At 33.1% G+C, this 25,437-nt stretch overlaps 4 protein-coding genes across 6 annotated transcripts in view; 2 read left to right on the plus strand and 2 right to left on the minus strand.

The window, feature by feature from the left end:
• The window catches only part of LOC134270757 (polypeptide N-acetylgalactosaminyltransferase 13-like), a 33,681-nt gene extending 23,429 nt beyond the window's left edge, over positions 1 to 10,252 (plus strand). For 2 of the 3 annotated variants that reach the window (XM_062752998.1, XM_062752999.1), the window contains exons 8-11: positions 291 to 425; positions 757 to 861; positions 1,080 to 1,214; positions 2,067 to 3,055. In XM_062752998.1, coding sequence (XP_062608982.1) covers positions 291 to 425; positions 757 to 861; positions 1,080 to 1,214; positions 2,067 to 2,189 — 498 coding nt within the window. In that variant the 3' untranslated portion in view covers positions 2,190 to 3,055. Of the gene's footprint in view, positions 1 to 290; positions 426 to 756; positions 862 to 1,079; positions 1,215 to 2,066; positions 3,056 to 8,984; positions 9,118 to 9,217; positions 9,396 to 10,065 lie in introns of those variants that run through there. The other variant, XM_062753000.1, reaches the window with a different exon arrangement.
• LOC134270744 (heme-binding protein 2-like) lies at positions 4,186 to 6,610 on the minus strand. The gene is made up of 4 exons (XM_062752988.1): positions 6,461 to 6,610; positions 5,926 to 6,061; positions 5,589 to 5,769; positions 4,186 to 4,418 (listed from the first exon to the last, which is right to left on the minus strand). The coding sequence occupies exons 1-4, from the start codon at positions 6,608 to 6,610 to the stop codon at positions 4,247 to 4,249; spliced, it is 639 nt and encodes a 212-aa protein (XP_062608972.1). The 3' UTR covers positions 4,186 to 4,246.
• A 2,578-nt stretch (positions 10,253 to 12,830) lies between the features above and the next one.
• On the minus strand, positions 12,831 to 14,988 carry LOC134270745 (methylmalonyl-CoA epimerase, mitochondrial-like). The gene is made up of 6 exons (XM_062752989.1): positions 14,933 to 14,988; positions 14,639 to 14,692; positions 14,319 to 14,426; positions 13,915 to 13,974; positions 13,736 to 13,822; positions 12,831 to 13,583 (listed from the first exon to the last, which is right to left on the minus strand). Exons 1-6 carry the CDS (start codon positions 14,978 to 14,980, stop codon positions 13,431 to 13,433), a joined length of 510 nt encoding a protein of 169 aa, XP_062608973.1. The 5' UTR covers positions 14,981 to 14,988; the 3' UTR covers positions 12,831 to 13,430.
• Positions 14,989 to 15,183: 195 nt separating this feature from the next.
• Positions 15,184 to 24,367, plus strand: LOC134270760 (mitochondrial import inner membrane translocase subunit TIM44-like). Its single transcript, XM_062753002.1, has 15 exons — positions 15,184 to 15,263; positions 15,493 to 15,606; positions 15,702 to 15,797; positions 16,194 to 16,271; positions 16,627 to 16,707; positions 18,023 to 18,172; positions 20,405 to 20,474; positions 20,620 to 20,686; positions 20,797 to 20,882; positions 21,557 to 21,649; positions 22,160 to 22,284; positions 22,833 to 22,883; positions 23,076 to 23,165; positions 23,442 to 23,552; positions 23,769 to 24,367. Exons 1-15 carry the CDS (start codon positions 15,207 to 15,209, stop codon positions 23,886 to 23,888), a joined length of 1,389 nt encoding a protein of 462 aa, XP_062608986.1. The 5' UTR covers positions 15,184 to 15,206; the 3' UTR covers positions 23,889 to 24,367.
• The last annotated feature ends 1,070 nt before the right edge of the window (positions 24,368 to 25,437 follow it).

Genomic DNA, 25,437 nt, shown 5'->3' on the forward strand with positions numbered 1-25,437 from the left:
ACTAAAAAATCCCCACTTTTTTAATTAAAAGAATGGGGGGTTATTTCTTGTTTTAAAAAAAAATACATGCATGTACATATGTTGTATAAATTGTCCGTTAGTCTGTTTGAAATGATTTGCTTGCAAAATAATTAAAGTGAAATATTACAATTTCAAACCCTTATCAGACATAATTATAAACTTTTAATAAAAATTCAATTCAAAAATTAACAAATAAAGCGATATTGTTTATTCAGTTTTTATCAGAAATGTTTTTATGTTTTGATGTAAGAGTGATAACTCTATTTCAGACTCTTGACGCTGGGGACTTGAGTCCCAGACTTCAGTTGAAGAAGGACCTCCATTGTAAAAATTTCACGTGGTTTATCGACAACGTCTGGCCGGAACTGTTCATCTTCAACAGAAATGTCCAGGCCTGGGGATCGGTAATATTTCTAACATTAGATGTTTGATCATGGCCGTAGGAACTGAGGGTATGGGGGAGGGGGAGGGGAGGGACGTGTCTCCTCCAATAATTTTGCCAATATATAGTATAATATAGAAAACAGCCACAGGCACCTGACGTTACTTATTTTTCTTTTAATTAAAAAATATACACATACCTATGTTTATTATTAGGTATGTGTATATTTTTTAATTAAAAGAAAAATAAGTAACGTCAGGTGCCTGTGCTCCTATCGCAGAATTCATTTTAAAATGTAGGATATAAAAATAATTTTCAAAATAGTTCAATTTCTTTGTTAACTTTTATTACAGTTGCGCAATGTGAATGACAATAAATGCTTTGACAATCATCAGTATCTGTTCCAAGCCCCTGAGCGTCTTTTCTTTGAACCGTGCCATTTTAAACTTGCTACGCAGGTAAGCATAAAAAAATCTTTCATTAGATGATTTAAAGAAAAATAAATATATCATATAAAACTTGTAAGAACGAAGAAGGTGAAATTTGACAATTGTCTTTTTTGTATACATTTAATCTCGATTGATGAAAAATATCTTATTAACCCTTACATTTGTTTCCCTCGTTTTTTCATAAAATGAAATTTTGTCATTGCTATTTTTTGGATTAATTTTTTTAGGGATTTTCTCTGACAAAAGATAATTTACTAAGGACTTCCTTACAATGCGTGGTGCTAAAGGAAAATCAAGATGGGGCTCGTCCGATGTTAGAGGACTGCATTATAGGTCCCAGGGATAAGTGGACCCACACTAAGGTAAGAAGGGGGGTGGGGCTTGACCAATGTTAGAGGACTGCATTATAGGTCCCAGGGATAAGTGGACCCACGCTAAGGTAAGAAGGGGGAGGGGGGCTCAACTGCTGTTACAGGAATGTACATCTACATGCATTATAGGCCTTAGGGAAAAGTAGACCCACGTTAAGGCCAGAAGGGGGAGGGCTTAACCAATGTCACAGGGCTGAAATCAAGGTCCCTGGGATAAATGGACCCACTTTAAGGCAAGATACATGTAGCGTAATGCCACAAACAAGATGAAAAATCTGTAGGTGACATGTTAGTCCTGGGTAAAAATGAACCCTGTGATGTTCAAGAAAGAGGAGGGCTAAAGGAAGATAACCGTTTTCAAGTTTAAGGTACAAAGGAACCCATACTATGACGATATGAGGCTTGGGGGGACGGGGGTCAGGAGCAATCATGTCAAGGTAGGAAGACTGAATTATGAAGGCAAGGTACAGTAGAAATCACTGGCACTAGGAAAATTTTGATTTATATCCTAAGACAGAGAGACAGGAATGATCATGCTGAGGCTGGATTACTGCATTATGTATTAGATAAGGACACAAATACATGTAATATTAAATAAGACCTACATGTAATTAATTATGTTTCATATAGCAACATCATAATATGAGAAATAATACAAGTGGAAAAATTATATATGATGATTGCTGACATATATATATTGTCTTTGCGACATATTTTCTAGGATTATATTATTTTATTTTTGTGAATTGAATAAAATCTAGCATCTGTAGCTTCTTTAGTAAGTACAGTAACTATAGCATGGAAAAATTCAGCTTTCATGGTTTATTTTTGATATCTTTACAGAACAGCTATATTCGACATGAAAGGACTGGACTGTGTTTGGACGTGGATCCAGCGGGAGTGGTAGCGAAAAAATGCACGCCGGGAATAAAAACACAGCAATGGCAGTTCAATTACTATGTTTGACAAAAACAAAGACTTAAGTTCATTTATACAATTTCAATGTACATACCATTCAACATGTTTTATTGTTAATTGTAAAAAGTTACGAAGTTTTTACAGCTCTCTGGATGTACATAAGTCATAACGCATAAATTATTATGTGTATGTCTTAATTTTATTTGCAATGAATGTGGCCAAACTGAAAGTTTATCAAACAGTGTAGACACTTCGGTGCGATTGGTTGATGACACACATGTGATTCATTGATGACAAAGATGTGATTGGTTGATTTTGATGAGAGTGATGTGATTGGTTGATGACACAAAAACTATTTTTGATTATAAATCGTTTTATAGGGTAAATGTGGATATGTTATTGTGTTTCAAGTTTTAATCATATTAGTGGGTAAATGTGGAGAAGGTTTTTTGTGTTCAATGTTTGAGGGCATAATAATTTAGGAAATTGCTCATAATTTAACGGCATCATGTCTAACGGTTGAGTGTGTATGTACAGGGTGTGTGTGCGTGTGACTTTGGATGTTTGTAGTCTTTGGGTAAGGATAAATTGAGGTTACTTTTAAAGTTTTATTTGGCATTAGACACGATTTGTGGTTTTTATTGTGACATGCTGAATTTTTCTTTAAAAAATTATGATAAGGATAATTTTAAGCAATGATTTTTCATCCTTTTGAATTATTCATAAGATGAGTGTTAAATTACCTTTTAACTACAATCATGTTTACATTTAATTTTAAGTATTTACTTGTGCCATGTAGTGTATTTGAATTTGAAATTTGTTTCTAGTTGTTTAATGAGGAAATAATTCCTTGTTGGTATGATTCATGATTAGAATCTTAATTAAATGATTTTAATAAAATCTAGAAATCCTGAGAGTTCACATTATATTCAGTAACGTCCACCAACGACTGTTGGTAGATTAATTGATTTTGAATCGTTTCTTATTTAAATATACTTTAAAAAAATATGAACGAATGAAAACCAAATTCTTAATCTAGATACAACTAAGGATGTCAAATTTTTTGTATTTATTTTTTTTTCAAGATCATTAATGTATTAAAACAGTACGTACAGAAAGGTTTTTAAAACAGTAAACTGATACATGAAAAATATTTATATTTGGTAAAGGTGGCCGCACAGAAATTAACAGATGCGGTTTGATTACAGAAACGGAATTAACGGATATCTGATCTTCAGCCAGGAAGGATACATGTAACTCTTGAATTTACTATCAATTTCAGTTCAGTGTTAAGTTTTGCATTACGTCACGATCCTTTTCGAGAGATGCATCCAGCGTAAACAGTTCACGTGATTGGTCAACTCATATTATCAACATTGACACAGAAATAGTCTGTTGTACGAGCAACCAATCAGGGATTTGAAGAAAATTCTAGTCGTAAAGCTAGCGGTTAGGAGGCGTGTACGGTTTACATTGAGCGCAGCTGTCAAACTAGATCGTAACTTAGCGTAAAACTTCACACTTAGCTGCAATCTATAGTATTATTTAACTAAAAATAGTCTCAACGTGAAACTGAAAAACTTTTCACGCAACAATTTTCATTTTATACATCTTAAATACGATTCAAGGTTCTTCGAAGTCTTAGAAAAAGTGTAGTAAAAAGTTGACAATTCATATATTAATTAAATTTTAAAATACACCATGAAAGTTAATAAACAGTGCCGTACTGTAAACGTATTATATTTAGCGTGTACGATATTTGGCGGAAATTGATTCTTGCACAAGTTAAGCGTATATTTGATTAATGAAGCGCATTTTCTCAGTGTTCCTATTTATGTGTATATGTGCAAGACATTTGGCGTTGTACTTGAATTAGCGGAAGGGTTTACTCCGCCAAAAGCGCTTAAAAGAATACACAGCCAAACCATATGAACTTTAATTAAATGAATATCTTACTATCTCTCATGAAGTTCTTTTAAAAATACAAAAGATGCCAAAGTTTTAGTTTTTTTATTGTATAAAATAAGTATAAAATAATAATAATAACACCAGGTATTATATTTGACTAGTATTATGACAATGATTTGTTCCGTTCGGCGCTTTCTTCACATTTTCTTTAACCATACTTCATTATGACGGTCCGTCACTTTGTACGGGCTATCGTACCCAGAGAAGAAATAGAATGCATTCTCGAATCTAGCGGTGGTTCCAATCTGATCAGCCAAAGTCTGAAGTTCGTTCATGTAGTCGTCTGGAGTTGCTTTACCTCCAAATGATCTGTAACGTTCAATTAAAAAAAATGTATGTTACGTATATATATTTCATGTATATTATATTGGTAAATTGATTAATTAAATAAATGATCATTTATTTATTTACCAAATTGTGATATATATAATTGTTACGTTAAAAAGAAACATCTATGAATTTTAATTATCTTGCATTAACAAAAAAATAAATAAAAATAAGTGCAGTAGGAAAAGAGCCATAAAGTTTACTATCGCATTATTTAGGTTTGGGTCGATATGGGATAACGCGATTATGCCATATAGCGCGAAAGTACGATGACGATGAAGCGATGTTCACTATCACTTCATCGTGCTTTCGCACCATCGTCATCGCATTGTTGCATCATTGTCATCTTGCTACATCGATTCATCGATATCGTTTCATCGTTATCTCACCATCGCATTTTTGCGTCATTGACCCTTTAGTCGATTTTCGCAATATTGAACTACGTGGCCCTTCCAGATTCCATAGTTTACGGAATTTAAGAAAAATAGAACTTCCCTGGACGTTCTTTAAAGGTGTGACCGCTTTTTGGAGGGTCTGTTTTAATTGTTTATCCGCGTTGTCGGCTGACGTACTGTTCTTGACATTGCTACTGAAATTGTAGCATCATATGGAAAGATGGGGAGTATTTTGAAATATGAGGGAAAAATGAAGATAAGTGTAAGCGAGGATACATGTAGGCTTTTCTTGAGAAAAAAATTGGAGAAAGGGGCAGCATTTTATAGAATTACGTATTCGAATTGGACTTTAGGGTGAGATGCTTCTATAATGTGACGTGACATGCTTAACTTGACGTTACGTCGAAGTCTCCCCCGGGTTTTACAACAATCCATTTTCAGAAAGCTGGTGTGACCTTACTTGTTATTGGAACACGGTGAAATTTTCCAGTATTGTTGCATTATGACTCTATATCATAAATATGTCTATTGTTTGCTATAATCAAATCTCGATAAAATTTTAGAAAGAAATTCCACGAACTTTTGGATCAATCCTCGTACATGTACATCTGCACGGTTGCTAAATATTTTGATCCTTCACCCACAAACCCCAACCACCTCGCGCGGCAACACACAGCCCAAATAGTTTCAGTTACCATTCCGTCCAGTTGCTCTTTAACATTGGTGGACTCCCATAATAAATACCACAAGAATTTACCTTACAAAAACCTGCATGGCTGGTAAGTCCCTGATATACACGGTCGGATCTGTGGGGGTGGGCGTGTTCTGTTGTAAGGAGAAGGGGATCATAAAATGGGTCAAAAACGTGCTCTCACAGGCTGGACCCGGTCCATGGAACACTTCTCGTAATACTGGGGCGGTCATGGGGATTTTTGAATCTGTAGAAAAAAAATTATTTTAATTCTTTAATTGTACATATACAGAGCATAACGATTCAGATCCGTCTCTTACAAAAAGATTTCGTTTTGAATATTTTTCATGGCTGCATGATACTAAGAATTTTGACATTTCATAAGATTTTAGTACATACTTACGAGCAGAATTATTTCCAGATATATAATAAAACAATTTATCAAACATTTTTTTGTCATCGTCGTCCGTGAATATCATGGCGGTTAAGTTTGTCATCACCCATTTTGATGCTTCGTACTGGCGGAGCTCATATCCCTCCTTCAAGTATAGAGAAATAAATTTGAATATAATAAATCAACCATAGAAAACAATTTAAAAGCAAAACAAAAATAATTTTTTAGCGAGGATTTAAATTTAGAATTATTAGCGAAGCTGTTGAGATCGCTAAAATTGAATACCGCTAAATTACGTTTTATTAGTACTAGCTTGTTTAGTGAGCATTTTAAGTAGAACCAGTTTTTAAAGAAATATCGCTAATTTTGCGTCTCGCTAAAATTTCCACTTATATGGTAATAGAAACACTCGAAACTTCAAATTTTATTTAACTCTATACATTCAATTTGTTTTTTAAAATACAAATTCTACATTGAAATTATCAATTTTTAACCCCCCCCCCCCCCCCGCGGTCCGATAATATCTAAGAAATTGTTGAATTACTTTGAATGTTCTTAGGACGGAGAATCGTGGACAATCCAGATGATTACAGAATGCTGGCAGAGGAGCATTGTGGTCATGTGTGTGGGGGTTGTGAACAACTAACCCGACGGTTAGTGTCAGGAAACTGGAAATAAGTACCTCGCGAATCATTCTGAAAATGAAATATAGAAAAATAAATGCAGAATTAAATAATTCCTAAATGGTAATAAGATGACTATAGGTAAATGTATATGTTTGAAAAATAAAACAATTGGATGCTGTCGAATTGAATCGTTTTTCCTTCAAATTTTTAATTAATCATTAAGGTTTATTGATACTCTGATAAGGGAGATAACTCTTACTGTTATGAATATCTTTATATTTTATCTAAATCAGTTTGTCAAATTAAAAAGTCTTTTTTGTGATGTATTGCCCCAGAACCTTTGTTAAAATTATTACTTAAAAATACATTAATTTTTCTTCTTGAAAATCGTAAACGTTAAAACGTCAAGAATATGAATGAACAGAGTTAAAATGAAACTTAAAGAGTATGATATGGGATTAATATAGCCAACCTACCTTATTGCCTCTTTTAATTTAAATTTCAATCAAACTGATCACTCGTGTGTTCTATTACCTTATGATGTGCGCATACAGATTCTTTTTATATTTGAACGAAAATGAGTTATATCACCAGTATATACTCACACAAGGCACGTGTAAAGCCACGTGGGATGACCCCCCAGAAGAAAGATAACCAAGTTAAAATCATATTTATTCAGACATTTTGTTGTGTAACCGGCCTTCTTCAGAAAATTACCGTTTGAAGAACAAATAGCTGTTATCTTTCACAAATTCCATTTTGATATCAAAGTTGACTGGACGAGTCCTCATACATGTACGTCACTAAGGTCATGTAAATGGCAATGACTTGGTCCTTTTTTTCGGCTACGTACATGTATAACCGAACACTACCAATAGTTACAATGAACCTTGTTTATATTGTTTGGGTGGGGTGGGGGCTGTGGGCTTACATGTACCCTGGACTCAAGAAAACAAAAGATTACAAATTCATTGATAAAACATTTACAAGATAATAAGTATTAATGAACACAATGAACTTAAAATATATTTTTAGATCTGTAAAAGATGTAATTTCAAAGAACTGCATCTAAAATGCATGTTATGACTATAGTTATACCACCTAATTTTCTAATTTTTTTTAAATTAATGAAAAAAAAAATTTGGAAGATAATAGAAATTGATTCCTCGGATTCTGTTTAATTTTTTATAAACATGAAATGTCCTATTATCATTTCTTCCAAATTTGGAAAAAGGACACTAGCATACCCTCCTGGAAGTGTCAATAATTGTTCCGTAAGACGCTCTCACACGTGTCAGGCACGTTTGTACGTTATCAAACCAAACTTTAAGGCCCCCGACAGTCTATAAATACGGAGGATCAAAAACATCGAAATTATTCTAAATTCCGAATTTGAAAGGTTAATAATTTGGTAGCATTCAAGGTAAGAAATGAGTATAGAATAAATATATTCATTTAATAGTACATGTACTGAGTATTCAAAATATTGCTAATTTTGAAATATTGAATTCTTGCTTTATTACATGTAGGTATATAATGCGGATATAAAATCCCTATTACAATGGTATACAAAATACGTTTTTTTCATATTTTTGTTAGAAATAAAAAAAAATCAGACTAACGCATTTGCGTTTTCATGAGCTTACAAGTATAATCCCCCCTTCTTTGTTTATTTTTTTAAATTAATATCTCATGCGAAATAATATTTTTTCTTTTTTTAAAGATTTGAGTTAAACGCATACAACTGTCATTGTGTTTGATAATGATTTAATACAGTGCTCCACCATTTTAAAGTTGAAAAGCATGGGGAAATCTAAAACTTGTATATTTCTAAGACACTTTGAGAGTCTCTGAAAATTGTATGGGGATATATCAAAATATTTTTAACATTTATAGATCCATTAAAACAGTCAATTTTACACTTGTAAATTCTAGCCGGCGCAATGTTTCTACTCGCTGTTGTCGCATCTATCCTTGTTTTCTCTACTGCAACACCCAGTCATCCATGGTTTTGTCACGACCTAGACTGCCCCAAGTATACCGTCTTGAAAAACTTCACAGTAAGTATTGAACAGTATCCGTATTTCATTAGTCTCCATATGAGTGAAAAATTCTCGAGAGGGACATTAAACAACATACAATCAATCAATCATTAGTTACATTTAAAAAAGGGAAATAACTTTTAGTTCATTTTTCCCAATTCGTCATGCGTTTCATCATGCACAAAAAATTGTATATTTGTATAATTGCTTTACAGTGAATTCGTATCCGACCCATTTAATGAATTAGTTCCACTGTACATCTACATGTATTTATTAAAAGCACAAAAAATGTAATTAGTCTTCAACAATTTTATTATATATAATTCTGTAGCCGTTTTCAGCATCATATTTTTTTCACATTTATACGTATTTATAACATTCTTTTTTGTGTACTTTTCAGGGTTATGAGTTAAGGAGATATGAAGTCTCACAATGGGTAGCAACCAGAGACATGATTACAAATTACGACACCCACAAAAACTCACAAATGTTCTTCAAGCTCTTCTACTATATTTCTGGAAACAATACTGCAGGTATACACTAAATTACATTCATCAGAATTTAATTATAAAACGCAGAAATTGTAAAATAAAGTATACAAACTTTCAAAGGGTCTTTTCGATATTTTTCAAGGCATGAAGATCCCCATGACTGCCCCGGTGGTCAACATTTTCACCCCAGGGGTGGGGATGCAGCAGACCGTGTCGGAGATGCACTTTATGATCCCCCATAATATGCAGCCCTACCCTCCCCAGCCAACTGACCCCACCGTGTATATCACGATGCTTCCAACACTGGATGTCTACGTCAAGTAAGTATTAGAAGCTAATTAATACACAAAACTAAACTGTACCGTACACCTTTACAGTTGAGACCATTGTTCTAGAGATGTAAATTAAATAGCAAGTGCACGCTTGGACTTACATGTAAGATTAGTCTACAATAAAACAAAACAGTTATTGAAGCTGAGCACGACTCGTAAATATGCATTCGCCATATTAGTTTTCTTATCTCGGATATCAGCAGTGGGGCATACACTTCACATTTGTCGCACTAGCGTAGAATAAAAGACGAGTGCTAGTGTTAGTATTATAAATTTTATGTTACATAATCCATGTTTAAATTTTATTGCTGTTTACGTGTATTTGTGTTTGTTTGTACTGCACTGACCTGTGCAACTGTTGTCGATTTCTCTGGAATTAGGGAACTCATATAATGAAGGAATGACAAATATGGCGGACAAATTAATTCCTTTTACGAATTGTATTCAGCTTTAAATTAAGTTACATGGGACTTTCAAACATGGTCAAAACTGAGTAGTTGTATTCAGCAAAAAATTTGTTTATTTCATTGCTTTGAACGAAATATGACCACTTTTTTTTAACAAATCTACTAGTAAGTCATTTCAAGTGTGTTCGATATGTAAACATTATTTTGTCATAAGTACTGTATACATGTATATATTATTTTATTTCTTTCAGATCTTTCAGCGGGTTTTCGAATCACATGACAAACATTGTAAAAGTAACAGAACTGAAAAATGAAATTAACAACAGCAGCCTGCATTACGACGATCATTTCTATACCGCGGGTTATGACGGACCGTACTCAGTCAATAGGCATAATGAAGTCTGGCTAGCTGCCAGAAACTAAATTCTGTGATACTGAAATGTACATATGTAACATAACGTTCATTATCATATATAATATGAGAACTTATTCATATCTCACATAGACTTTCGTCTCACATCATTTGCATTTTTCATCTGTATAAAGAAATACTACCATTACTTTGTAAATATACTTTAATTGCTTTTTTGTAAATAATTTTCAATGTGTAATAAATATATTTTAATAACATCCGATTATACTTTTTTTTTTAAATTTCAAAAATGTAACAAGGTGTGTTTGTAAAAAACTTATCCCACATATGACAGCTTTAGGGGAATGCTGTAATTTCTCAAATGTATTCATTAAGCCTAACTCCAAGGTCAAGGAATGAAAAAATGTTGCTACCCAAAGAAAGAATTTGTTCCCAATGAATATATTTGTGAAGTATGAAGATCCAAGCACTAACCATTAAACAGTTATGGCAAAAGTCAAAGTTTTTTAATTGTGGGTCATACTCCAAGGTCAGGGTCATGGTCAAGAGTACAAATATGTTGACACTGAAAAAAGGCCTTGAAATTTGTGAGCCATAGCTTCAATAGCGTCAATAAGCTCTCATGATTTGCTACTAAATGGGCTTAGGCATTCTTTGATACTAACTGGGCTGAGACATTAATTACTACTAACTGGACTGAGACACTCATTGCTACTAACTGGACTGAGACACTCATTGCTACTTACTGGACTTAGACACTTATTGCTATTAACTAGGCTGAGGCACTCGTTGCTATTAACTGGCCTGGGCTGAGACACTCATTGCTACTAACTGGGCGGAGGTACTCATTGCTACTAACTGGGCTGATACACTCATTGCTACTAACTGGGCTGAGTTACTTTTTGCTACTAACTGGGTGGCAACACCCATTGCTACTAACTGGGCTGAGACACTCATTGCTACTAACTGGGCTGAGGCACTTACATATACTGGGTCATGGTCCTCATTGAAAAAAGGCTCACAAAAACTACACCTGAAATTTGGCCATAGCTTCAATACAATGAGCTCTCATGATTTGCTACTAACTGGGCTGACTGGGCTACATTAATTGCTACTAAATGGGCTGAGGCACTTATTGCTACTAACTGGACTGAGACAATCATTGCTACTAACTGGGCTGAGACACTCATTGCTACTTACTGGACTTAGACACTTATTGCTATTAACTAGGCTGAGGCACTCATTGCTATTAACTGGCCTGGGCTGAGACACTCATTGCTACTAACTGGGCTGAGACATTCATTGCTACTAACTGGGCTGAGGTACTTTTTGCTACTAACTGGGCTAAGGCACCTATTGCTACTAACTGGGCTTATACACTCATTGCTACTAACTGGGCTGAGGCACTCATTGCTACTAACTGGCTGGAGGCACTCATTGCTACTAACTGGGTGGAGGCACTCATTGCTACTTACTGGGCTAAGGCACTCATTGCTACTAACCAGGCTGAGACACTCATTGCTACTTACTGGGTGGATGCACTCATTGCTTTTTACTGGGCTAAGGCACTCATTGCTACTTACTGGGTGGATGCACTCATTGCTACTACCTGAGCAGAGGCACTCATTGTGACTAACTGGGCTGAGGCACTCAGTGCTATTAACTAGGCTACTCAACCTGGCTGAGACACTCTTTGCAACTTATCCCAGAGATATTCATTGCTACTTATCTTGGCTGAAGCTTTCTTTGCTCCTAATCTTAGCTTAGGCATTCTTCCTTACTAATCTCATCTGAGACACTCATTCCTACTGATCATAGCAGAGGCTATAAATTGCTACAAATTTTGGCTGAGATGATGCTTGGCTGGATGTTTGGAGTGGTCTGTTTTTTTTCTTTGTTAGTTTTTATGAAAGTTTTCTTTAAAAATCTAAAATGGCCAAATGCAGATGTTAATAGAGATTTTTTTTAGATGAACTTCTGTATAATAGTATTTGAGGGCAATGCTGCATAATTGAGGATTGCAAATCTTTCTATAAATGTGCATATATAGTTTTGTTACTCTGTAATACTCTGATAAGAGAGATTAACCTCAATGAGATAATTAATTCATTTACGAATTTTTCAAGTTGAGAGTTGTTTTTACTCAGTATTGCCCTGAAAATAATGCTTCAGTGCTTTGCATTTTACTTACAAAATGCATTTCTTTAAGAAAATCATAAGCATTAATTTAAAAGCAATGTGTGAACAAAGGACATTAAAAGTATGAGGATTGTCCCAAAATTTCATAGACAGAGCTCATATCTTTTAAATAAATTAATGTAAATTTACAAAATTTTCTTGGTGGATAAAGCTTCTTCTTGGCAGAAAAATTACAAAATACAAAGTTTAATCATATTTACTTGAAAACAATTCGAGTTATAAAATTTGAAGTAATATCCTTATCTGACACCCAGAGCAATCTGCACGTCAAAAAGACAAATGTCAACAGTTCAGAATTTTGGAGAAAATATTCTTTTACCAAAATCAAATTCCATAATTATTCAAAACGATCATAGATATTTATATGAAACATCTTAATTGCTATGGTATTTTAAGTTTACTTAACACACTTAAATTATTCACTGAATAAGGACTAAACAAAGGTACAACAAAGCACTATTTATTTGTCAAAATTGTGAATTCAGAGATAAATTATGCATAATACAAACCTGGTTGTCCCTAGACTATATGACAAATTATAAAGAAAGTTCATATAACACTGTTACACATTTTTCACTTGATACTTACAGTATCAATGCGGCAATACATGTACACCAAATCTAATCTCAATAACATATGAATATTATAATCATAATTTCATAATTGCTCTAAATAAAATTTGCTCTGTATCCCTTTTGGAGAATCATACCTGAAAAATTGAAATTGCGGTTTGTGGTATACAAGTATTAATTATTCTTTAATTTGAAATTCCTACTGCATTGCATATTTAATACCACAAGTGCATGTTCATTATTACAGCAAATGTAAAACAACATATGTATTTACTATGTTATATATAAATGTAAAAATTATTTAGCCACAGGATTATACAGCAAATGACATATACATGTACATATGTACCAAAGTCACACAGCACTGTAAACATTTATCTGGAAGCAAACCTTATATTTCAAATACACAAGCTGTTCTGTCAACTCAAATCATTAAAACAATTACTTCATGTACACCAAAAGCATTATAGCTTCACACTTGTTCTAGTTCCACTAAAACACCATTGCAGTCTTTAGGATGCAGAAAAACCACAGGTTTACCATGGGCTCCTATCTTGGCCTCTGCACTTAAAAGTCGAATACCCTTAGATTTTAGATCCTTCATTGCTTCATTTATATTATCAACCTGCAAAAAATACTCATATTTGTTAGTGACATCAAGTAGATGAGTACATATGATATACATGTACATGTTATGTAATTGTGCCATTGTCATAAGCTATTTGTGTAACTTTAAAGGGTTATTTGTTTTAGATACTGTGGTTGAAATCATTGTACCTCAATGCAAATATGGTGCATACCACCACTTTTGTTTTTGTCCAGGAAGTTCTGAATTGGACTTTTATCTCCTAATGGATTTAAGAGCTGCAATAGAAAAAAGTAATCTGGTGTTAAAGTGTAAATAGTGTATGGGTTGCTTTGTTTCATTTTGAGGAATTTCCAATTATTATCCCAACCTCAATCTTTGTTTCTCCTAGCTCAACAAATACTGTATATACTCCATGGTCTGGCTGAGGCTACAAGAAATAGATATTGATTGTGTGAAAGTATCTGAACTTGGTTTTTTTTTCTTTAGAAAAAGACAATTATAAAAGGGATATCTCTTAAATTTATTTTCTTCTTTAAACGCAATGAATTATCTCAAAATTTGTCCTTATATACTGCACAGCATTTTATTCCTCTCAATTTTCTGTCAAAATATTATATAATAAAATTTTTCAAAAAATTTTTTACATCTTTTTATCTCAAACCACAGTCCTATATCAAGATATAGGTCTCTTCTCCCAGAATGGGAGAGAACCATTCAGCTTGGAATTGATATATGTATAAGGTTCTGAGAAAATAATGAGTTGTAACTTACATGCTTCTCGCTGACTTTGGCTCCCAGAACATCTCTAAACATTGAAGCTGCCTTTTCAATATCAGGAGTTGCTATTGCCACATGATTGATCTTGCCAATGTTCCATTTCTGACAAAAAAATTGTGAAAATGGAGGAGGGGCAAAACAAAATGATTTTTTTTCTTATCCTAATGTAAGCCACTTTCAAGTCAAAAAATAAGTTTTAGGTAAATACAACCTGAGTCAAATAATTGAAATTATGCTTTTTTAAAAAAAAAAAACTGAACTAATTTTGATTCCCTGGCAAAATGTTACACCAAAAATAACAGTACTATACTTACCCCAGCTGCTAAATTCTGGTGCGTGTGAAATGCTTTGAATGCTGACCCTCGTGTCTGGAAAAATATACCAATAAAATTCATATTTTACTGTTAAACCAAAAAATGAACTCTAGTCTTTTTTTTAAAGTTTGAATTCCAATGGGAAACCTGCAGAATAAAACACAGACTGGTTTTCATTTCACTCTAAATGCAAATCAAAACAATGTCATCATAACCATTGGGTTATGTCCGATATGTATCTATTTCTAGAACTATTTGCACGATGAAGAATATTATACAGGCTTTTCAAATTACCACAATTCTTGAAAATTGTTGCAGCATTCGTGATGACAGTTGGGCCATTTTTTTTCTACTTTTACTTTTTGTTTTGGAAAGGTCAAACCCGATCAGTAGGAGAAATATGTATGTGTTAAAGATAAATGTATTTTATGCCGACAAATATATAAGAATTCATTTATTGAACATGGAAATTGTTGTTAAAGCATTATGTATCTTAAAATATAGATTCTTTCAATGAAGAAATTAATTACATCGGGATCGAGGTAATCAAAATTCACTATAAACCAACATGTCGACCTTGGGCCACGCTGCTGGTGTTGTTTGTCGTAAAAGTTGTGTTTTACAGGTAAATTTTGCTTAAAATGTTCTAAAGTATATATGATCAATCTATATGCCATATTGTGTTTGCCAGTGTTTTTGATTTTCTTGATGATATTTTGTAACAATAACCATTTTATAATTTTACATTTATTTTGACTTATGCAATTTCCACAAATAACTACGTCTCTATATTTTCACAGAATTTTGTAGTAATAGTTTTGACTTTCAGTGTTTTCGTTTCCTTTTATTTCTAGCTTATTAAATGTCAGCGATGTTTAATACCACGTCGTCAGAACCATGTGTGTGGAAACGTCAACAGAGGATCAAATGTGCTACAGCAAAACTCTATGCAGGCACAATACAAGCAGGTAATTATAAAATAAATATATTGGAAATTGTCTGCAGCATATTGTTGTATGGAGAAGATAAGTGATAAATGATAATAATTTTCTTTTTTTTCCAGGTCCGATTTTACTCAGAAAACCAACAGCCAAGAAATTTCTTTCAAAAATTAATCAGTCAAGTTCAAGAAGACCTGAAAAAGAACAAAGAAATCAAGGTAACATAAAAAAAATCTTACATGTGATAGTTATACAGAAGTTGACACTAAGACAAGTCAGACTGATCATGACCTACTCACCCAGTGTAGTAAGTTAGTTGTACTTGAAGAAGACTGACTGGTTTTGTGGATGATATAAATATTAACCCTCATTTTAGTCTTTCAAATAAATATCTCAGAAACCCTTAAAGAAATTATTTCATGTGATTGATGATAAATATAGACATGATGGTTGTGTTTACAATCAGTCAAATTAAAAAAAAAATAGAATATCCATAAAATCATTGTCGTGTGCAGAAGTGAGTTCTGTATTAATCAGAATTTTCAGATACTTTCAATTTTCATAAAAACCTCTTACTCTGATGTGAAAGTTCATGATATGCTTTCTTATCACAGGAAAACTTGAAGAAATTCAGAGAAGAAAGAAAAAGTCTAGAGGAGTCAGAAGCATTGTTAAAAGCAAGAGAGAAGTTTGTAAGTTAAAATCTCTTTATCATATTGTTTTAAAATTTTAATTTGATTTTTTTGGCATTCATATACCTTGAATAATAATTAATTCTGGTTGTACATGTAGGATTGGATAGAAAAATCTGTTTATGGTGAAACCCGTGTTGCCTATATCTCAATGTCACATTTATTATAAGTAAAAAAGGAAAAACATATAAATCCATATCAATCCACTTGATGTTTATATTTAAATAAAAAAAAAGAAAGTATAATTTGAAGGTATTTCTGAGGGAGAATTTGTCTTAATTTTTAAACATTTGTTTAAAAAATGAGCATTATGATTATGCATGTATTTTTAAAAACAATTGTATTAATTTTCCAGAAAAAAGTACAAGAAGAAACCAAGAAAAGTTCAACGGTCTTTCAGAAAACTTTTGAGGATGTTAAAGGAAAAGTCTCAGAGGTAACTTATTACTTAAGTTATTCTTATTTTTGACTTTCCTTGAATATGTTTTTTAAAGCATTGTGAGTTATCAGTATCTTTTTTGAAAAATTGTAGGCTTCTGATTGATACGTTTTTTATGGCGTCGGGCTTGCCCGATCGTCATCTAGCGATCAGTCAGGTTTACGCGACCGCACGTGTCGGTGGATGCATCCGCAATAGAAAATAGCAACAGCTGTAAACCACTTTCTTTTAAAACGTTCACAATGAATAATAGCTTGAATATAAAATTAAATCAATTGTATCTTCAATTAATACTACTTCAAAACAACGATATTATGTTTAATTTCTATGCAAGAAAGAGGGTGTGCCGAATGACATGAATCACATTTTGGGACCGATTAGTAATACAAACAATCTTAAATACGGTAAAATAATTACAAAATAAACACGAATACAACAAGACTATAAAGATTGAATTTCTTAATCTAATTTTTAACATCTTCAATCCAATTTTAAAAATATTGACCAGTAGTGCCAGTATTACTGTATTTATCCATTTCCTCCATTTGTTTACCGCGCCTTATCGTAAGTCGATGGTACTTGTAACATTAGAGTCATGGTTGTAGTAAAGATGCAATCACTATACATCAGAACAGCACTCTGACAATGGCAATTAAGTAAAATAATTTATGAAACCCTTCATATGTCTTCGATTGACTGAAAAGAAATTAGATTGATATAGAGGATGGACATTTCTTAGCACTGGTTCTCTGCCCTTGATTCCAGTCGCTGCCGCTAGGAATTTTTGTTTTTTTCCTTGAATATGTTTTTTTAAAGACAATGTCTGGTGAGTCGGACCAGGACACAAGGCTATCAGGCCCTATACTGTATTTGTGTTAAGACTATTTTTTTAAATTTTATTATTATGTTAATACTGGAGTCACTTACTTGACCTATTTGCAGATCTTTTGAAATTGTTTTTCTTGTTGGACGCCATTGAAGCCTTTCAGGCTTTTTTTTCTCTCTATATATAAAACCTTAGGAGCATAATGATTTGAATTTACATGCATTTGCTCTGTTTACAGAAGTAAGGATGTGAATTCATATCATTTAATACCCTAAACCATATATTTGAGGAAAAATATTGGCTTGTGGGGATTGGATTTTGTGGTAAATGTTCATGTACATGTAAATGAAATTTTACATACCATGGTGTACATGAATTCAAGGTTCTTTTTATTCTTTGAAAAATAATTTAAAAAAAATTAAACTCTCCAAAAAAATTGTGATTTCACAGTAGATATTTAAAAATGTGGGAAAAAACACTTTTTAGACAGTGGATGAAGTCAGTAAATCAGAGTTCGGGAAGAAAAGTAAGGAATTTACAGAAGAACTTGGGAAAACAGCTGGTAAAGCTGCTGAAACAATTTCCAGTGCAGGAGAGCAGCTGGCCAAGACCCAACCGATGAAGAAAGTTGCACAGGTATACCAAAACAATTGGAGACTTTGACTTTTATGCCATATATTTATCAAAACAGTAAGAGAGATACTTCTAGTATGTTTCATTGTACCAGTCAAGGTTTCAGATGCTGCAATACGCGAGTTTCAAGATTGTAACTCTAATACCATAGAGGCGCAAAAAGTATCCATTTCAGCATGGACGTGGGACAGGTTGTTTCTGTATACAAACGTGCATAAATAAATGAACGATATTTATGGCTTTTAAAATTTATTAAATGTGATAGAAAGATAATAATGTTAAGCAGTGATGTATTTGATGAGTTCATCAAACTCAACTATGTATAATTATTTACAAATCTACTTTCACTTATAGGGCACTTGAAAACGAGAGAAACGTTGTACTCTTTATAAAACGTAACCAATTTTCTTGATTGTACAAACACTTTCTAAAAAGTTAGTGGGTTTTTTGAAGTTGTTTAGTTGGTTTTTTGAAGTTGTAATAAGGAAATAAAAGAATCAATATGTCATTTAGATTGCCGACATGCAATGATTGCATTGTACAGTATTTATTAGAGGTCCATATCTCTTCCCTCGTCTGAAAAGTCTCACATCCACTGATACATTGTATTTTCTTTTTTGTTACGATTTTTTCCCTTTAAAAATGACGCCTTTACATTAATTCGGTTATTCTCAAGTTGAAGAGTGTACCCCGACAGTCACGTCGTTATGATAAACAATTTTTCAAAACGCTACTCCTCCTACAATTTTAGTTTGATTTCAGTATAACTTGGCACACAAGTAGACTACACTAAGATACATAGAATAGTGCATCGATTTTTGATTTCGATGAACGATGTTGCCATGGTTACTAAAAATAGAATTTTCTGTGAAATTCCTTTAAAACGCTACTCCTTCTACAGTTTTCGTCTGATTTCAATATAACTTGGCACACAAGTAGACTACACTAAGATACATAGAATAGTGCATCGGTTTTTGATTTCGATGAACGGTGTTGCCATGGTTACTAAAAATAGAATTTTCTTTAAAATTCCTTTAAAACGCTACTCCTTCTACAGTTTTGTCTGATTTCAGTATAACTTGGTACACAAGTAGACTACACTTAGATACATAGAACAGTGCATCGGTTTTTGATTTCGATGAACGGTGTTGCCATGGTTACTAAAAATAGAATTTTCTGTGAAACTTTAAAACGCTACTCCTTCTACAGTTTTCGTTGATTTCAATATAACTTGGCACACAAGTAGACTACACTAAGATACATAGAATAGTGCATCGGTTTTTGATTTCGATGAACGGTGTTGCCATAGTTACTAAAAATAGAATTTTCTTTGAAATTCCTTAAAAACGCTTCTTCTACAGTTTTGGTCTGATTTCAATATAACTTGGCACACAAGTAGACTACACTAAGATACATAGAATAGTGCATCGGTTTTTATTCGATGAACGGTGTTGCCATGGTTACAAAAATAGAAAAAAACGCTACTCCTTGTACAGATTTCAATATAACTTGGCACACAAAAACACTAAGATACATAGAATAGTGCAGAGAAACGGTGTTGTGGTTACTAAAAATAATTTTCTGTGAAATTCCTTTAAAACGTTTTACAGTTTTGTCTGATTTCAATATAACTTGGCACACAAGTAGACTACACTAAGATACATAGAATAGTGCATCGGTTTTTATATGAACGGTATTCAGAGCTATGGTTACTCAAAATTATAGAAGATTCCTTAAAAACTCTAAAGTTTTTGTCTGATTTCAAAATAAGTTGGCACATAAGTAGACTACACAAAGATACATAAAATAGTGCAATGGTTTTTGATAAGTACAAACCAGTAGAGCTACAGTCTCGACAGAGACTTCTGGTTTGAAGTTGTAATAAGGAAATAAAAGAATCAATATGTCATTTAGATTGCCGACGTGCAATGATTGCATTGTACCGTATATAATATATAAAAAAATTTCCCTTTAAAAATGACACCTTTACATAATTCGGTTATTTATGAAGAGTTCCCGACAAAAATGATAAACCATAATTATACCTGTGATGCAATGTATCCAATATATAAATATCTGTCCCACCTGTTTGTTTACATGGCAACAAAACTCCCCTCCTCAACGAAAGAGCGCACCAAGGGAGATAATCTCGAAACTTGCGTATTTCAGGTTAAGATTGATCAAGTAAATGTGTTTAGAGTATGTTTCATAACACATTTGTTTTCTTGTTCACAGGGTGTTAAAACAGTATCGGAAGAATTAGATGAACTTGCTTTCTCTAGAAACAGAATTTATAAAGCTCCTGGTCAGTATATTCTAGTGATTTTCAAAATTAAAAAAAAGAACAGAAACCAAAAAACATCAAATTGAGAGAAATTGTGTTTATAATAAATTCAGTTTTGTTGCATTTGAAGACCAAGTTACACTGTTGGTTTTATTTATTTATGCAGAGAGACCACTGAAAAGATCAGAATTCAGGACAATAAAGAAGGAGGAGAAAGAAATCAAAGTGGATGAGTAAGAATTCTGTTCACCTTATCAAGTAAAATGTAATAAAAAAATTCCAAATTGTTTATAAATTATTTGAAAAAATGCCCTTATTTAAGACCAGTCTGTTTATTTATTAGTGAAACCACAGGTGTGACACTACATAAAGACTCCAAATTTTACCAGAGCTGGCAAAACTTCAAGGAGAATAATGCCTACTTAAATAGTAAGTAGAAGTGAAGACACCTGCCTCTGTGTTATGGAGGTATATTGGTTTAACATTCAGACACTATATGATGATAGGATTCCTGTTAGGTACAAGAATCATCAGTGTAAATATTGGTAAAATGTATGAAAGTATTAGATATGAATAGCTTGTAATCTTTATTAATGAATTTTATTAAAAAAGAAATGTAGGCATCTTTTAAAATTCAGGATTTTACCCAGGGGTAGTTATGTTTTGAAATGAGTCAATATTTTCTCATATTGTCTGGTACCAGGCCTAGGGGCCATAGATTTAAGACAATCTCACTTTTGATCTCAGTCTCACTTTTTCCAAAGGAATTTAAAAGAATGGAAAAGAGAGACAGAAATCAAAAGTGAGCTCTTCTAAGTTTTATGGACCCCAGGCCAGGTTATAATTTTGGCATACACCCTAAACCGATAAATGTCTTTTTGATGCATCTATCTAGACATGCTCAAGAGATGCTGCATCTGACCTCTATATTCTAGATAAATGAAAAAGTTATCAATTTAGAGTAAGTCCTGTTCCAAAGCAAAGACACACTCTTCCCTGGCCAAACCTTTAGAATGTTTGAACTCTTTACACAAGTAAACTGTTGACTTTAATTTTTGTATTAATTAAAAAATTGTGAGTTACCCCACTTTTAATTTTTTCAGAAATGTTTGAATTAAAAATGAGGTATGATGAAAGTGATAATCCTGCTATTAGAGTAACCAGAGCTGTGACAGATTTGATAGGCAGGGCTTTAGGTAAGTGTTGCTCTGACTTTTTGAGAGACACCATGATAATTGCATACAGTAGCTCTCTTTCTGCTTTGCATTATTCTAAATTCATGTATTTACAATGGACCCTTAAACAATACTTGTTACTGAAAATTGTGTACAGTTTATTTGAAATGTTGAGTATGGAATTGACAAACATGTACATGTACAAATATCTTTGGTCCATATTTTCTCTTCATATTTTTTGTGTTTAAAGAAAATATGGGGATTAAAAATGCTATATTTCATGAAATAAAACCTGTCAAAATGACCACATTTCCGTTAGTTTTGGTTGCAATGACAACGGACACCCGAAACATTAACTAAGGAGGTTTTCTGTGTTAGACACTTGACTACACTCTATATACAAAAAAATTACGTATTTCAAGGACATTCGTTTGAACGGCTCTCTTGGATTCTTTGGTTTTTACAGAGAATGACTCTTAAAAGTTGATACATACAGTGTAAGAAATTAACATTCAGTTCTGGTTGTTTTAGGTAGTGTAATGACACCTTCAACACTGAGTGAGGCTTTGACAGAAATCAACAAATACGACCCTTCCTTCACCCCAGAGAGTTTTGCTTCCTATTGTGAGACCATTGTTGTCCCTCATATCTTAGAGGTAATGTATACTTGGAGGTCTTGAGATCTGATAATAGACGACTTTCACATTTACAAAAGTTATTCCCCTTTGAGGGATCAATCAGGGGTCAACCGGCGTAAGGTACTGTTTTCCCTTGATAACCTTACCAACTTTATGGGTCAGTGTCTTAGAAATAAAATCTATATGAATATGTTCATTCTGTTTTTCATCTTGTCCCATACTCTGGCAATACAGGTAAAGTTCGAAATTGTCCGATAACGTTTGAAGATTAAAAACATCAACAGGTATTTTACAAAGGACAAAGTGCGAAAAATGAGCGTTACACCGACAAGGGAGATAACTCTTAGGAATGTGAAGTTTGTCTATTATTATAAAACTAAATATTGGTGACATCTGGGTAAACACATTATGTAATGTTCTTAAGAATTAGAAAAAAGGAAGGAGGTGGCTGTATCGTGAAAATGTTGGGGCAGTTTACGCTTGATAAACCTTGAAACTTATGTGCACCCATTTGAAAAGCTACATGTATAATTTATTTCTACAATTCCCTGTTCTTTTGTTTGTAGGCCATGATTAGAGCTGATTTAGAAGTATTAAAAGACTGGTTGCATGAATCAGTAAGTACTATAAAGTTTGAGTACTGTGATTGAGGTTCTAGCTGAATAGTTCAGTTGGCACTTTGCAAAAAATGTGACCTTTTGCTGAATAGAGATACATGTAACTTTTATTGTAGGTGAACAAAATTCTTATAACTATTAATATCTTGCAATATGATTACCTTTTCTGTATTTATATAATATCTTTTGCAGGCATACAATGTTACATCAGCCATATTAAAGCCTTACATAGAAGCTAGATACAAACCATGCTCACAGATCATTGATATTGGTCGTGTGGATGTAAGTAGTTTCTTGTACCCTGGGTTTTAGCTCAGATATCTTTTTATATGTCAATATGAAAGAAAATGCTTTATTCAGTCTTTACCATCTTGGATATTAAATTAAAAGAAGGTCATTTTTTGATAGGGAACAAATTGAAAAACTCAGGGGAAATTTTTTTTGTTTTGTAATTCATAAACATGATAAATTGAACTGTAGATAAATTATTCTAAGTGTTGTATTTTTATTTTTGACTGCAGCGTTTTATTGATCACTGCGATGTTTTTTGTTTGTCAGGTTCTGGGAGGACAAGTGATGGAGCAGGGCCCAGTTTTACTAATTCAGTTCCACGCTCATCAGATTGAATGTTGGCGGGATTTTAAAAATGAAGTGGTTGTTGGTAGTCCAGTGAGTAAAATCTGTATATTAATCATACTTAAATTTTTACATTTTGCCAACCAGATTTAAATTTAAAAATCTAATGAAAAGCTTTGGAATTATATAAAGAAATGGACTTTGTACTTTCATATTGACTTAAAAAATATTTTTGTTGTGATCTTAATTAATGCACTGAATTTAAAAAGTAAAATATTTGTGCAAAGTGTCAACGTTTTTTTCTTTCAGGATGATATTTTCAAAATGACCTACACTTGGGCCTTGTGCAGAGATCAAGATGAATTGGATCCAAAAGCTGCCTGGAAACTGTTAGAATTTAGTGCTACAAAAACGAACGTAGTTATATAAAACACTGCTACAGACCCTAGGCTTTTAACATTTATTATATGAATGGTGCCAAAAACATGTGAAGGTGGTTCCTTCCTTCAGGCCTTGTCATCTGTGTGAAAGATGTGAAGTGATGAAAATATGTGAAAGGGTTTCTTCTGTTTAATGATGCAATGTGAAGTGATGGCAGAAAAACTGGAACATGTTTCAGACTATTATCCATGTGAAAACTATCATTCCATGTGAACACTTGTATGTGATGTATGGAATTTATGTGGTTACACAGGTGCATCACATTTTATAAACCATTCTTAAGTCTGTGCTCTTTTATCCATGTACATGTATAATAACTGAAACTTATTCTATGTTCGTTTAGAAGCATGTTTCAGAACCATTCGACATATACTTAGTAGGTATTCTTTTACCTACTGACATGACAGTGATACATAATTAAAATGTCAATAATGTTGAACAATAAATTATTTAATTATGATGAAAAATATGAACATTGTTTGAAGTAATTGTCTATCTTAAATGTTTGAATTTTTATATAAATCAAAATAAGTAAAGGTTAACTCAACCTTCAGTCAAAGGGAAAGAAAAAAAAAACACCAATAAACTTGTATTATTTTATAAATCGATTTGATTAAATTAACTCTTGGGATCCTTTCCAACATCAAGAGGCCAAAGAGTTTTGTTGTAGGTCACCTAAGTATCATGTAACAGGTTTCTCACAATTGAGATGGCCAGGTTTATGTTTTAATCCAGAGGCCATGGAATTCACAATTTTAACAGTTGCACACTTGCTCATTATAACTATTAAACTGTGTCTGTTTACTAAGTACCCAGAAGCAGAGCATGAAGATAAAGATTCTTTTGATTTTGTTGATTTTAGCCCCTCCCCTCAGGCCCCAGGCAGCCTAGGAGCATGAAATACACAATTTTTGTTCTCCTTTACTCATTGATGCTTTATGCTAACATTGGTTGAAATAATGGTTGAGCAGTTGCAGAGGAGAAAATGAAAATGCTTAATGGAGGATGGACAGCTCATGACAACGGACGAAATCGAATAGAAATATGCCACCTGCGTGACTTGGTTGTATAAGCACACTGCATTTTTTCTATACAGTTTTATAAGTATAGTGGATTTCCTATAGCCTTTCACGGAATTTCAATCAAATGTGGCAAAGTATAGGCATGTATGCCTAAAATATCCATTGCAGGCATATATTCCTTCCTTAGTTTATTTACTTATAATTTTCCCATCTAGCCTAAGTTGTTTTTGCACTAAAGATTATGATTCTTTCTGTTGACTTGTTTCAAACAAATTGTAAGGCCTTTGTTTCGGTTCTTAGTTTGACTACAGAACCTTCTGTCTTATCAATACATATGTAGGACTCACGGCGACTGTGACCGGTGAACAGACGATGTTTACTCCTCCTAGACACCTAATCCCACCTCTGGAATTTCCTAAGGGTCCGTATTTTTGCACTTTTCATAGAGATCTGGCCTTGAGGCCATAAAACTTGGACGAGTTCACTTTTGATCTCAGTCTCACTTTTCCACTATA

Source organism: Saccostrea cucullata, unplaced genomic scaffold (assembly GCF_032062105.1).
Source record: "Saccostrea cucullata isolate Sc308-1 unplaced genomic scaffold, CSIRO_AGI_Scuc_v1 ctg298, whole genome shotgun sequence".
NCBI lineage: Eukaryota > Metazoa > Mollusca > Bivalvia > Ostreida > Ostreidae > Saccostrea > Saccostrea cuccullata.

What these genes read in the sequence shown, in the direction of transcription:
- LOC134270760 (XM_062753002.1), top strand. Translation starts at nt 15,207, where the DNA reads ATGTCGACCTTGGGCCACGCTGCTGGTGTTGTTTGTCGTAAAAGTTGT. An exon ending in AAAGAAATCAAAGTGGATGA is followed by an intron (nt 20,687 to 20,796) that starts GTAAGAATTCTG and finishes TTTATTTATTAG; the next exon opens with TGAAACCACAGGTGTGACAC. An exon ending in AAGACTGGTTGCATGAATCA is followed by an intron (nt 22,884 to 23,075) that starts GTAAGTACTATA and finishes TATCTTTTGCAG; the next exon opens with GCATACAATGTTACATCAGC.
- LOC134270744 (XM_062752988.1), bottom strand. Translation starts at nt 6,610, where the DNA reads ATGATTCGCGAGGTACTTATTTCCAGTTTCCTGACACTAACCGTCGGG. An exon ending in CCGTCCTAAGAACATTCAAA is followed by an intron (nt 6,062 to 6,460) that starts GTAATTCAACAA and finishes CTATACTTGAAG; the next exon opens with GAGGGATATGAGCTCCGCCA. An exon ending in GCCATGCAGGTTTTTGTAAG is followed by an intron (nt 4,419 to 5,588) that starts GTAAATTCTTGT and finishes TGAACGTTACAG; the next exon opens with ATCATTTGGAGGTAAAGCAA.
- LOC134270745 (XM_062752989.1), bottom strand. Translation starts at nt 14,980, where the DNA reads ATGGCCCAACTGTCATCACGAATGCTGCAACAATTTTCAAGAATTGTG. An exon ending in AACAATTTTCAAGAATTGTG is followed by an intron (nt 14,693 to 14,932) that starts GTAATTTGAAAA and finishes ATATTTTTCCAG; the next exon opens with ACACGAGGGTCAGCATTCAA. An exon ending in ACCAGAATTTAGCAGCTGGG is followed by an intron (nt 14,427 to 14,638) that starts GTAAGTATAGTA and finishes TTTTTTTGTCAG; the next exon opens with AAATGGAACATTGGCAAGAT.